The sequence below is a fragment of the Heterodontus francisci genome, chromosome 4 (genome assembly GCF_036365525.1).
Source record: "Heterodontus francisci isolate sHetFra1 chromosome 4, sHetFra1.hap1, whole genome shotgun sequence".
In the NCBI taxonomy this organism is placed as follows: Eukaryota; Metazoa; Chordata; class Chondrichthyes; order Heterodontiformes; family Heterodontidae; genus Heterodontus; species Heterodontus francisci.
The window spans coordinates 2798612-2812891 of NC_090374.1; the positions used below are offsets into that span (position 1 = coordinate 2798612).

The 14280-nt window shown below is 46.9% G+C and overlaps 1 protein-coding gene across 1 annotated transcript in view; it reads right to left on the reverse strand.

The window, feature by feature from the left end:
• Positions 1–12648: 12648 nt before the first annotated feature.
• Positions 12649–14280, reverse strand: part of lmbrd2b (LMBR1 domain containing 2b) — a 202035-nt gene continuing 200403 nt past the window's right edge. Inside the window, exons 14-18 of the mRNA XM_068028755.1 lie at positions 14153–14256; positions 13870–13916; positions 13666–13762; positions 13005–13134; positions 12649–12811 (exon numbers count right to left, since the gene is read on the reverse strand). Of these exons, the coding sequence (XP_067884856.1) occupies positions 12751–12811; positions 13005–13134; positions 13666–13762; positions 13870–13916; positions 14153–14256 (439 nt within the window). The 3' untranslated portion in view covers positions 12649–12750. The remainder of the gene's footprint in view (positions 12812–13004; positions 13135–13665; positions 13763–13869; positions 13917–14152; positions 14257–14280) is intronic.

The following is a 14280-nucleotide window of genomic DNA, read 5'->3' on the forward strand; positions in this document are numbered from 1 at the left end:
GACAAATTCTGCAAAGAGAACCAACCCATTGTTGTTTTCTTCATTGATGCACCTTTCCCTCTGAAATGATACCCCATCATTTCATCGTAGGTACACCTATTGAAAATGAGTAGCCAGACAAGGAAATTGGAACCTTTGCACATCTCATTTTATGAGCACCGTAGATACCAACTTCTAATATCAAGAAATCACTGAAGGCACTGGATAATGCAAAGGCTATGGGCTCTGACAATATTCTGGCAATAGTCCTGAAGACCTGTGCTCCAGAACTGGCCATGCCCCTAGCCAAGCTGTTCCAGTATAACTCCAATACTGGCATCTACCCTGCAATGTGGAAAATTGCCCAGGTATGTCCTGTACACAAAAAGCAGGACAAGTCCAACCCGGCCAATTACCGCCCCATCAGCCTACTCTCAATCATCAGGAAAGTGATGGAAGGTGTCATCAACAGTGCCATCAAGCGGCACTTGCTTAGCAGTAATCTGCTCAGTGACGCTGAGTTTGGGTTCCGCCAGGGCCACTCAGCTCCTGACCTCATTACAGCCTTGGTTCAAATACGGACAAAAGAGCTGAACTGAAGAGGTCAGGTGACATCAAGGCCGCATTCGACTGAGTATGGCATAAAGCAGCCCGAGCAAAACTTAAGTCAATGGGAATTGGGAAAAACTCTCCAGTCGTTAGTCATACCTAGCATAAAGGAAGATTGTTGTGGTTGTTGGAGGTCAATCATCTGAGTTCCAGGACATCACTGCAGGAGTTCCTCAGGGTAGTGTCCTTGGCCCAACCATCTTCAGCTGCTTCATCAATGACCTTCCTTCAATCATAAGGTCAGAAGTGGGGAATGTTTGCTAATAATTGCACAATGTTCAGCACCATTCGTGACTCCTCAGATACAGAAGCAGTCCGTGTAGAAATGCAGCAAGACCTGAACAATATCCAGGCTTGGGCTGATAAGTGGCAAGTAACATTCGCGCCACACAAGTGCCAGACAATGACCATTTCCCCTTGATATTCAATGGCATTACCTTCGCTGAATTCTCTATCTCTATTAAGCTGGTCATTAGTTACAGGACTGCTAGCTGCAGCCAACAGTCAGTGTGTGCCAGTCAGGAAATATCTTGCCCAGAGTTAGAGCAGAAAAGCCTGTCCCCAGACTCTCATTGGTGGTATCTTTCGTTTGTTTGCTGTACTGCATTAAGAACACGTGGGGAATCTGGGATTAAGTAGTTGGTCTGTGAAGCGTTGAGAAATTCAGCCATGGAAGGTAGGGAAAGCCCCCGCCTCATCTCTTGGAAGGACAATGGACACAAGTCAGTTTCAGGAACTCATTCTTGTAAAATCAAAGTTTGGGTTCAATGGTTGACGCCCTCATCCGGCGCAGTGGAGGTCAAATAAAAAAACAACCTAACCACAGTTAAAGGTTGACCAGTAAGACTTGCTTCCTCAGTAGAATAATTCATTTTTGGGTTGGGTATACAGTTTACCCAAATGTGTTTTGTACATCACGGTCACCAGTGACCGTTCTGCACAAAGGTGAGTTGGAAAGCTGAGGCAACTCACTCAGATGTTTGGGTAACAATTTTTAGGCAAAAGCCAAAGAGAAATTACAAAATATGGGTTAAATTCAACATTAAACATCTAAAGTACAGATGTTTTTCCACTAAAAGCAAAATATTGTAAATGTTGAAAATACACAGCAGATTTGGCAGAATCTGAAGAAGGAAACTGAGCTAGTATTTCAGATTAGTGACCCATCATCAGAACAGTCATCAGCCTGAAACATTAGCCTCTACGGAGAGAGAGTTGCCAGACTTGTATATTTCCAACATGGTCTATTTTATGGTGTCTTCCACTAACGGTCCTGTGCTGATCAACCTTCTGCTGCTTCCTGTGGATCATCGCTGCAATTTCTTCTCTCAATCAAGGGTTCCTGATTGAACCTTCATTCAGCTAATTTCATCTATTGTTTTTAAAACAAAGTCTCGACTAAAAAGCACTAATGTATTAAAAATAAATAGCTCTTAAAACAGAATCTGTGGTGGGAGGATTGATGATGGCTGGTATCTTGGTTTGAGTGGGAACATTTCCCAACCCCATCCTTGTGATTAATGTATAAACGAATGAAAATTTGACTCCAGGCCTTCAAATCAATATATTGAACTCCTTATGCATATCGTCTGACAGGAGTAGGGGTTGAGATCAGTTGCCACAGGTCATGTGAATCAAGCTCACTGTCACGCAGTAGCACCATTTGCATAACCCTACGCTGCTGGTGCTTGTCTTCAACAATGTAGAGTGAGGGGAAGAAGAAATCACGATGTAGCATCCTTTTGATTTCTTTGACCGCAAGTTTTTTTTTTCGCTGTTTCCAGATTACATGATTGATGCAGATGCACATTGTCTGGATCCAATGCTCCAGCTATCATGGGACAGGCTTTATGGACCAGCTATTTGCTTCCCATCCATCAACTTTATAGCGCGCCCAACTAACAGAAAATAGGAGCAGGTGTAGGCCATTTGAGCCTGCTCCGCCATTCAGTATGATCATGGCTGATCACCCAACTCAGTAACCTGTTCCTGCTTCTGCCCATACCCTTTGATCCCTTTAGACCCAAGAGCTATATCCAACTCTTCTTGAAAACATACAATGTTTTGGCCTCAACTGCTTTCTGTGGTAGCGAATTCCACAGACTCAACACTCTCTGGGTGAAGAAATATCTCCTCATCTCAGTCCTGAAAGCTTTACCCCGTATCCTGAGCCTATGACCCCTGGCTCTGGACTCGCCCACCATCGGGAACATCCTTCCTGCATCTACCCTGTCAAGTCCTGTTAGAATTTTATAGGTTTCCATGAGATTCCCCCTTACTTTTCTGAACTCCAGCGAATATAATCCTAACCGACTCAATTTCTCCTCATATGTCAGTCCCGCCATCCCAGGAATCAGTCTGGTAAACCTTCTCTGCACTCACTCTATAGCAAAAAGATCCTCCTTCAGATGAGACCAAAACTGCACACAATATTCCAAGTGTGGCCTCACCAAGGCCCTGTACAATTGCAGCAAGACATCCCTGCTCCTATACGCGAATCCTCTCGCGATGAAGGCCAACACACTATTTGCCTTTTGTTGCACCTGCATGCTTATCTTCAGCGACTGGTCTCATTGCATATTCCCCTCTCTCAGGTTATAGCCGTTCAGATAATAATCTGCCACCAAAGTGGATAACCTCACATTTTATCCACATTATACTGCAGCTGCCATGCATTAGCCCACTCACAACCTGTCCAAATCACCCTGAAGCCTCTCTGCATCCTCCTCACAACTCACCCTCCCACCCAGTTTTGTGTCATCTGCAAATCTGGAGATATTACATTGAGTTCCCTCATCTAAATCATTAATATATATTGTGAATAGCTGGGGTCCTAGCACCAATCCCTGCGGTACCCCACTGCCATTCGGAAAAAGACCCATTTATCCCTACTCTTTCTTTCCCGCTCGCCAACCAATTTTCTGTCCATCGCAATACGCTACCCCCAATCCCATGCGCTTTAATTTTACACGTTAATCTCTTATGTGGGACTTTGTTGAAGTGTACCCAGTTGCAGCTCCTCACAGACCGCATGGATCGGTTGGAGCGGCAACTGGATGCACTTAGGAGCATGCAGGTGGCAGAAAGCGTCATAGACAGGAGTTTTAGAGAAGTGGTTACACCTAAGGTGCAGGCAGATAGATGGGTGACCGCGAGAATGGGCTGGCAGTCAGTGCAGGAATCCCCTATGGCTATCCCCTTCTCTAACAAGTATACCGTTTTGGATACTGTTGGGGGGGGATGAACCTATCAGGGGAAAACAGCAGCAGCCAGAGCAGTGGCACCACGGCTGGCACTGTTGTTCAGCAGGCAGGGACAAAGTGCAAAAGAGCAATAGTTATAGGGGACTCTATAGTCAGTGGCACAGATAGGTGCTTCTGTGGACGTGAAAGAGACTCCAGGATGGTATGTTGCCTCCCTGGTGCCAGGGTCAAGGATGTCTCTGAATGGACAGAGGCATTCTGAAGGGGGAGGGTGAACAGCCAGAGGTTGTGGTACACATCGGTACCAATGACATAGGCAGGAAGAGTGATAAGGTCCTGCAGGGGGAGTTTAGGGAGTTAGGTAGTAAGTTAAAAAACAGGACCTCTAGGGTTGTAATCTCTGGATTACTCCCAATGCCACGTGCCAGTGAGGCGAGAAATAGGAAGATAGTGCAGCTAAACACGTGGCTGAGCAGCTGGTGTAGAAGGGAGGGTTTCAGATATCTGGACCATTGGGATCTCTTCAGGGACAGATGGGACCTGTACAAGGACGGGTTGCATCTAAAGCAGCAGCTTTTTCGGGAGCAGCGAGTGAGCAGCTGGGAAGCAGCTTTTTCGGGAGCAGCGAGTGAGCAGCTGGGAAGGTCAGTTTGAAAGTAAATTTAATTTCCTTTTGTTTTTCGGCGGTGGCCAGGGGGCTGCTGGGTAAGTAAAACACTATATATTTGGGCGGTTTCTGAACCCGAGACACCACACTTGTCGTGTCTCCCACCCGCCCTCCTCCTCTAACCAAAAAAAAAAGGACTCGGTGGGGTGTTTATAAGGTAAGGCTTTTTCGATTTCTCTGGTTTTATTGTGATTGGTAAAAACTTTTCGTTCCTTTTTCATTTAACTAAGTTAAGCTTAAGATTAAAAATGGCAGGAGATCTCAGACCCGTGTCATGCTCCTCTTGCTCAATGTGGGAGCTCAGGGACACGGCTGATGTCCCTGACTCCTTCACGTGCAGGAAGTGTGTCCAACTGCAGCTCTTGTTAGACCGCATGACGGCTCTCGAGCTGCGGATGGACTCACTTTGGAGCATGCGCGATGCTGAGGAGGTCGTGGATAGCACGTTTAGTGAATTGGTCACACCGCAGATTAGGATTGCTGAGGGAGAAAGGGAATGGGTGACCAAAAGGCAGAGAAAGAGCAGGAAGGCAGCGCAGGAGTCCCCTGCGGTCATCTCCCTCCAAAACAGGTATACCGTTTTGGATACTGTTGGGGGAGATGGCTCACCAGGGGAAGGCAGCAGTAGCCAGGTCCATGGCACCGTGGCTGGCTCTGCTGTTCAGAAGGGCGGGAAAAAGAGTGGAAGGGCTATAGTCGTAGGGGATTCGATTGTAAGGGAAGTAGATAGGCGGTTCTGTGGTCGAAAACGAGGCTCCCGAATGGTATGTTGCCTCCCAGGTGCACGGGTCAGGGATGTCTCAGATCGGCTGCAGAACATTCTAAAGGGGGAGGGTGAACAGCCAGTTGTCATTGTGCACATAGGCACTAATGATATAGGTAAAAAACGGGATGAGGTCCTACAAGCAGAGTTTAGGGAGTTAGGAGCCAAGTTAAAAAGTAGGACCTCAGAGGTAGTAATCTCAGGATTACTACCAGTGCCACGTGATAGTCAGAGTAAAAATGAAAGAATAGTCAGGATGAATGCGTGGCTTGAGAGATGGTGCAGGAAGGAGGGGTTCAGATTTTTGGGACATTGGGACCGGTTCTGGGGAGGTGGGACTATTACAAATTGGACGGTCTACACCTGGGCCGGACTGGAACCAATGTCCTTTGGAGGTGCTTTTGCTAACGCTGTTGGGGAGGGTTTAAACTAATGTGGCAGGGGGATGGGAACCAAATGAGGAGGTCAGTGGACAGTAAGGAGGTAGTAACTAAAGCCTGTAAGGAACTAGATAATGAAGTCAGTGTGACTAAGGGGAAGAGCAGGCAGGGAGCAGATGATGAATATAAAGGGACTGGTGGTCTGAGGTGCATTTGTTTTAATGCAAGAAGTGTAGTAGGTAAGGCAGATGAACTTAGGGCTTGGATTAGTACCTGGGAGTATGATGTTATTGCTATTACTGAGACTTGGTTGAGGGAAGGGCATGATTGGCAACTAAATATCCCAGGATATCGATGCTTCAGGCGGGATAGAGAGGGAGGTAAAAGGGGTGGAGGAGTTGCATTACTGGTCAAAGAGGATATCACAGCTGTGCTGAAGGAGGGCATGATGGAGGACTCGAGCAGTGAGGCAATATGGACAGAACTCAGAAATAGGAAGGGTGCGGTAACAATGTTGGGGCTGTACTACAGGCCTCCCAACAGCGAGCGTGAGATAGAGGTACAAATATGTAAACAGATTATGGAAAGATGTAGGAGCAACAGGGTGGTGGTGATAGGAGATTTTAATTTTCCCAACATTGACTGGGATTCGCTTAGTGTTAGAGGTCCAGATGGAGCAGAATTTGTAAGGAGCATCCAGGAAGGTTTTCTAGAGCAGTATGTAAATAGTCCAACTCGGGAAGGGGCCATACTGGACCTGGTGTTGGGGAATGAACCCGGCCAGGTTGTTGAAGTTTCAGTAGGGGACTACTTTGGGAATAGTGATCACAATTCCGTAAGCTTTAAAATACTCATGGACAAAGACGAGAGTGGTCCTAAAGGAAGAGTGCTAAATTGGGGGAAGGCCAACTATACCAAAATTCGGCAGGAGCTGGGAAATGTAGATTGGGAGCAGCTGTTTGAAGGTAAATCCACATGTGATATGTGGGAGGCTTTTAAAGAGAGGTTGATTAGCGTTCAGGAGAGACATGTTCCTGTGAAAATGAGGGATAGAAATGGCAAGATTAGGGAACCATGGATGACAGGTGAAATTGTGAGACTAGCTAAGAGGAAAAAGGAAGCATACATAAGGTGTAGGCGGCTGATGAAAGACGAAGCTTTGAAAGAATATCGGGAATGTAGGACCAATCTGAAACGAGGAATTAAGAGGGCTAAAAGGGGTCATGAAATATCTTTAGCAAACAGGGTTAAGGAAAATCCCAAAGCCTTTTATTCATATATAAGGAGAAAGAGGGTAACTAGAGAAAGGATTGGCCCACTCAAAAACAAAGGAGGAAAGTTATGCTTGGACTCAGAGAAAATGGGTGAGATTCTAAACGAGTACTTTGCATCGGTATTCACCGAGGAGAGGGACATGACGGATGTTGAGGTTAGGAACAGATGTTTGATTACTCTAGGTCAAGTCGGCATAAGGAGGGAGGAAGTGTTGGGTATTCTAAAGGGCATTCAGGTGGACAAGTCCCCAGGTCCGGATGGGATCTATCCCAGGTTACTGAGGGAAGCGAGAGAGGAAATAGCTGGGCCTTAACAGATATCTTTGCAGCATCCTTAAACACGGGTGAGGTCCCGGAGGACTGGAGAATTGCTAATGTTGTCACCTTGTTTAAGAAGGGTAGCAGGGATAATCCAGGTAATTATAGACCGGTGAGCCTGACGTCAGTGGTAGGGAAGCTGCTGGAGAAGATACTGAGGGATAGGATCTATTCCCATTTGGAAGAAAATGGGCTCATCAGTGATAGGCAACATGGTTTTGTGCAGGGAAGGTCATGTCTTACCAACTTAATAGAATTCTTTGAGGAAGTGACAAAGTTGATTGATGAGGGAAGGGCTGTCGATGTCATATACATGGACTTCAGTAAGGCGTTTGATAAGGTTCCCCATGGCAGGCTGATGGAGAAAGTGAAGGCGCTTGGGGTCCAAGGTGTACTAGCTAGATGGATAAAGAACTGGCTGGGCAACAGGAGACAGGGAGTAGCAGTAGAGGGGAGTTTCTCAAAATGGAGACGTGTGACCAGTGGTGTTCCACAGGGATCCGTGCTGGGACCACTGTTGTTTGTGATATACATTAATGATTTGGAGGAAAGTATAGGTGGACTGATTAGCAAGTTTGCAGACGACACTAAGATTGGTGGAGTAGCAGATAGTGAAGGGGACTGTCAGAGAATACAGCAGAATAAAGATAGATTAGAGAGTTGGGCAGAGAAATGGCAGATGGAGTTCAATCAGGGCAAATGCGAGGTGATGCATTTTGGAAGATCCAATTCAAGAGTGAACTATACAGTAAATGGAAAAGTCCTGGGGAAAATTGATGTCCAGAGAGATTTGGGTGTTCAGGTCCACTGTTCCCTGAAGGTAGCAACGCAGGTAAATAGAGTGGTCAAGAAGGCATACGGCATGCTTTCCTTCATCGGACGGGGCATTGAGTACAAGAGTTGGCAGGTCATGTTACAGTTGTATAGGACTTTGGTTCGGCCACATTTGGAATACTGCGTACAGTTCTGGTCGCCACATTATCAAAAGGATGTGGATGCTTTGGAGAGGGTGCAGAGGAGGTTCACCAGGACGTTGCCTGGTATGGAGGGCGCTAGCTATGAAGAGAGGTTGAGTAGATTAGGATTATTTTCATTAGAAAGACGGAGGTTGAGGGGGGACCTGATTGAGGTGTACAAAATCATGAGAGGTATAGACAGGGTGGACAGCAAGAGGCTTTTTCCCAGAGTGGGGGTTTCAATTACTAGAGGACACGAGTTCAAAGTGAAAGGGGAAAAGTTTAGGGGGGATATGCGTGGAAAGTTCTTTACGCAGAGGGTGGTGGGCACCTGGAACGCGTTGCCAGCGGAGGTGGTAGACGCGGGCACGATGGAGTCTTTTAAGATGTATCTAGACAGATACATGAATGGGCAGGAAGAAAAGAGATACAGAACCTTAGAAAATAGGCGACATGTTTAAAGAGAGGATCTGGATCGGCGCAGGCTTGGAGGGCCGAAGGGCCTGTTCCTGTGCTGTAATTATCTTTGTTCTTTGTTCTTTAAACTGGAGGGGCACTAATATCCTGGCTGCAAGGTTTGCTAGCGTCACTCAGGAGGGTTTAAACTAGTGTGGCAGGGGGGTGGGAACCAGAGCAGTAGGACAGCTAGTGAAATAAATGAGGAGGACATAGTAAATAAGGCAAGTAGGACTAAGAGGAAGAGCAGGCAGGGAGATGTTGCTGAGCACAGCGGGACTGGTGGTCTGAAGTGCATTTGTTTCAATGCGAGAAGTATAACAGGTAAGGCAGATGAACTTGGATTAGTATTTGGAAATATGATGTTGTTGGTATTACAGACACTTGGTTGAGGGAAGGGCAGGATTGGCATCTAAATGTTCCAGGCTTTAGAAGCTTCGGGCGGGATAGAGGGGGATGTAAAAGGGGTGGGGAAGTTGCATTACTGGTTAAGGAGAATATCACAGCTGTACTGCGGGAGGACACCTCGGAGGGGTGATGCAGCGAGGCAATATGGGTGGAGCTCAGGAATAGGAAGGGTGCAGTCACGATGTTGGGAGTTTACTACAGGCCTCCCACCAGCCAGCGGGAGGTAGAGGAGCAGATATGTAGACAGATTTTGGCAAGATGTAAAGGTAACAGGGTTGTGGTGGTGGGTGATTTTAACTTCCCCAATATTGACTGGGACTCACTTAGTGCTAGGGGCTTGGATGGGTCAGAATTTGTGAGAAGCATCCAGGAGGGCTTCTTGAAACAGTATGTAGACAGTCCAACTAGGAATGGGGCCATTCTGGACCTGGTATTGGGGAATAAGCCCGGCCAGGTGGTCGAAGTTTCAGTGGCGGAGCATTTCGGGAGCAGTGACCATAATTCCATAAGTTTTAAGGTACTTGTGGATAAGGATAAGAGTAGTCCTCGGGTGAAGGTGCTAAATTGGGGGAAGGCTAATGATAACAATATTAGGCAGGAACTGAAGAATTTAGATTGGGGGGCGGCTGTTTGAGAGTAAATCAACATTTGACATGTGGGAGTCTTTCAAACGTCAGTTGATTAGAATCCAGGACCAGCATGTTCCTGTGAGGAAGAAGGATAAGTTTGGCAAGTTTCAGGAACCTTGGATAACGCGGGATATTGTGAGCCTCGTCAAAAAGAAAAAGGAAGCATTCGTAAGGGCTGGAAGGCTAGGAACAGACAAATCCCTTGAGGAATATAAAGACAGTAGAAAGGAACTTAAGGCAAGGAGTTAGGAGGACTAAAAGGGGTCATGAAAAGTCATTGGCAAACAGGACGAAGGAAAATCCCAAGGCTTTTTATACGTATATAAAGAGCAAGAGGGTAACCAGGGAAAGGGTTGGCCCACTCAAGGACAGAGATGGGAATCTGTGTGTGGAGCCAGAGGAAATGGGGGAGGTGCTAAATGAGTACTTTGCATCAGTATTCACCAAAGAGAAGGACTTGGTGGATGAGGAGCCTAGGGAAGGGAGTGCATATAGTCTCAGTCATCTCATTATCAAAAAGGAGGACGTGTTGGGTGTCCTGCAAAGCAGTAAGGTAGATAAGGCCCCAGGGCCTGATGGGATCTACCCCAGAATACTGAGGGAGGCAAGGGTGGAAATTGCTGGGGCCTTGACAGAAATCTTTGCATCCTCATTGGCTACAGGTGAGGTCCCAGAGGACTGGAGAATAGCCAATGTTGTTCCTTTGTTTAAGAAGGGTGGCAAGAATAATCCAGGAAATTATAGGCCGGTGAGCCTTACGTCAGTGGTAGGGAAACTATTAGAGAGGATTATTCGGGACGGGATTTACTCCCATTTGGAAACAAACAAACTTATTAGCAAGAGGCAGCATGGTTTTGTGAAGGGGAGGTCGTGTCTTACTAATTCGATTGAGTTTTTTGAGGAAGTGACAAAGATGATTGATGAAGGAAGGGCAGTGGATGTTATCTATATGGACTTCAGTAAAGCCTTTGACAAGGTCCCTCATGGCAGACTGATACAAAAGGTGAAGTCACACGGGATCAGAGGTGAGCTGGCAAGATGGATACAGAACTGGCTCGGTCATAGAAGACAGAGGGTAACAGTGGATGGGTGTTTTTCTGAATGGAGGAATGTGACTAGTGGTGTTCCGCAGGGATCAGTGCTGGGACCTTTGCTCTTTGTAGTATATATAAATGATTTGGAGGAAAATGTAGCTGGTCTGATTAGTAAGTTTGCGGACGACACAAAGGTTGGTGGAGTTGCGGACAGTGATGAGGATTGTCAGAGGATACAGCAGGATATAGATCGGTTGGAGACTTGGGCGGAGAAATGGCAGATGGAGTTTAATCCGGACAAATGTGAGGTAATGCATTTTGGAAGGTCTAATGCAGGTGGGAGGTATACAGTAAATGGCAGAACCCTTAGCAGTATTGACAGGCAGAGAGATCTGGGCGTACAGGTCCACAGGTCACTGAAAGTGGCAACGCAGGTGGATAAGGTAGTCAAGAAGGCATACGGCATGCTTGCCTTCATCGGTCGGGGCATAGAGTATAAAAATTGGCAAGTCATGTTGCAGCTGTACAGAACCTTAGTTAGGCCACATTTAGAATATTGCGTGCAATTCTGGTCGCCACACTACCAGAAGGACGTGGAGGCTTTGGAGAGGGTGCAGAAGAGGTTTACCAGGATGTTGCCTGGTCTGGAGGGCATTAGCTATGAGGAGAGGTTGGAAAAACTCGGATTGTCTTCACTGGAACGACGGAGGTGGAGGGGCGACATGATAGATGTTTACAAAGTTATAAGCGGCATGGACAGAGTGGATAGTCAGAAGCTTTTTCCCAGGGTGGAAGAGTCAGTTACTAGGGGACATAGGTTTAAGGTGAGAGGGGCAAAGTTTAGAGGGGATGTGCGAGGCAAGTTCTTTACACAGAGGGTGGTGAGTGCCTGGAACTTGCTGCCGGGGGAGGTGGTGGAAGCAGGTACGATAGTGACGTTTAAGAGACATCTTGACAAATACATGAATAGGATGGGAATAGAGGGATACGGTCCCCGGAAGTGCAGAAGGTTTTAGTTTAGGCAGGCATCAAGATCGGCGCAGGCTTGGTGGGCCGAATGGCCTGTTCCTGTGCTGTACAGTTCTTTGTTCTTTGTTCTGTGGCAGATGGTCTAGCTCAATGCCATATTCCTGCACTATCCCCATAATCCCTTGATGTCATTAGAAACTAAAAATCTATCCATCTCAGTCTTGAACTTACTCAGCGACTGAGTTTCCTCCACCCTCTGTAACAGTACATCCTCTTAGGGAAGGCAAAGGAGCAGCTATCAAAAGGGGAGGAGCTACCTAGAGCATTCAGGTTCTAGGCACAAAGACATTAAATAACACAGCATTGGACAGGAACACATTCTCAGGCATTCACACCATTTATTAAATACACCCAATAAATTACAATGATTCTTTACACCAGATATATGAATACAGAAATCAGAGATTACTGGCCCACATGCATCCTTCATTCCAAGAGCAGAAAAGTGCAATAGCAAACCTAGCAGGAGGAAGGGGGGCTCCTGCAGAATGTGCTTCTGGGCTGGTGGGGTTGGGAAGGTGGGGGGGTGGGCTCTGCCTGTGCAAAAACACAGTAAATATCAGCAGCTGCTGAAGGAGTAAAACTGTCAGTGTAGTCAAATCAAGGGGACAGAGGGGCGGGGAGAGCAGAAAACAATAATGGGAACTGGGAAATACTTGCATTTCTAATGCAGCTTTCCATGGCCTAAGACCATCCCAAAGCATTTTATAGCCAATGAAGTGTTTTAAATCTAGGCACTGTAATGTTGGAAATGTGAAAGCCAATTTGCAAACAGCAATATCCCACAAACTGCAATGAGACAACTGAGCAGCTAGTCTGCTGTTTTTTGATGATGGTTGAGGTACCAAGAAAGTACACGGTAGACAAATGATTGGATCAACAGGTTGAAATACAGGAAAAGACAGGTGGGGAGGAAGCTGAGCACAGCAGGTGATCACCCAGCTCCCCACAGAGAATTCCCCACCCCCAGAATTGTACTGAGGGTAGATGGTGGGCTACACTCAGTGAGCAGATGCAGATCGGTGACACTGACTCGAACGGCCATTCAGACATCATCGAAGATCCGGCTGCGAGACATCGAGAGATATCTTCCGCTCGGTTGGTACCTACAGGGGGAGGGGAAAGGGTACAAGGTCAGAACTCAGCACAAACAACTCCAACCTTAGACTGACTCCGGATTTCACAAAAAAAAACCTGACATCAGGCTGTTAATAGCCCCACGAATACGCCACTAACCCTAACTGCCCCAGAAACACTCCCCATTATCACCCTGCCCCCCGTCTTGCCCGAGCTCCATACCTCCCCAACTCCGAGTTCTGATCAGGAGCATCGTCAGAAAAGGAGTCAGCATTGAAATCCATGGGCACCTGCAGCAGCTCCATACAATCCCTCTCCGACCGACTGTTCGAGCGACAGTACTTGGCGGAAGCTGATAAAGAGATGTGTTCGCATTACTCAGGCTGCACTGACAAATTGATCATATAGGAGACAGCTATCAACAGAGAATATACAGATAAACAAGCAGATAGGAGGGAAAGAATGAGACAGAAAAAAATAACAATGCATGTGTCCCAGAGAGCACAGATATAGGTGATTGTTAGAAGAATTAGAGGGGACATGAGGAAAAACTTTTTCACCCAGAGGGTGGTGGATGTCTGGAATTCACTGCCAGGAACGGTGGTGAAGACAGAAACCCTCAACTCATTTAAAAGGTACCTGGACATGCACCTGAAGTGCTGTAACTGGCAAGGCTATGGACCAGGTGCTGGAAGGTGGGATTAGGTTGGGCGGCTAGTTTTTTTGGCCAGCAGGGACACGATGGTTTGAATGGCCTCCTTCTGTGCCGTAATTTTTCTTTGGTTCTATGGGAGCATACCGACCCAGACAATGCGAAATCAAGACCAAGAGAAAGAGAAACCAAGGGTGAGCGACAGAGAAGGGAACAGAGGCTTCCACTTACCACGCTTTGATGCATGTAATGAATCAGGTATTTCCGAATGAGAGCTCCTGCTCCACGTGAACTCTTCTTTCTGGTTTCCATAACGTTCCTTCCACTCCTGTCAAAAAAACCTTTTACACAGAGGCACAATAAAGGGAGAGAGAGAATAAAGGGAGAAAAGAAACAAACAGCAAAGTTCCGTCAAAGTGGACGGCCAATTCTTACCCTCCGCCGAATCTCCCCGTCCTCCAGTCGCTGCCGTTTCCTCTTCTCTGGAAAGGAAACATGAAGCAGGTGTCATGGGAAGCAATGCCCAACACAGTGTGGAACTCACAGACCCCCCACCCCACAAACACCAGCAAAAGCACAGCCTCACATCCCCCCATTGCATCCCACACCCATTACATCCACACCCCCATTACAGCCCCACATCCCCCACACTCCCCTTACCCTCCCTGAGCTGCTGCAATTCTGATCCCATCAGTTCAATAATAAAAACACACATCACCTCTTTTAATCAGCTCCCTCCCTTCATCCACAAGGTCAGAGGTCATTTCACTGTCTCCCATAAATTGCTGAAATCCGAGAAGGTTCAAGCAGCGTGTACCCAGGCTGACGGGAAAAAACACAAGGTCA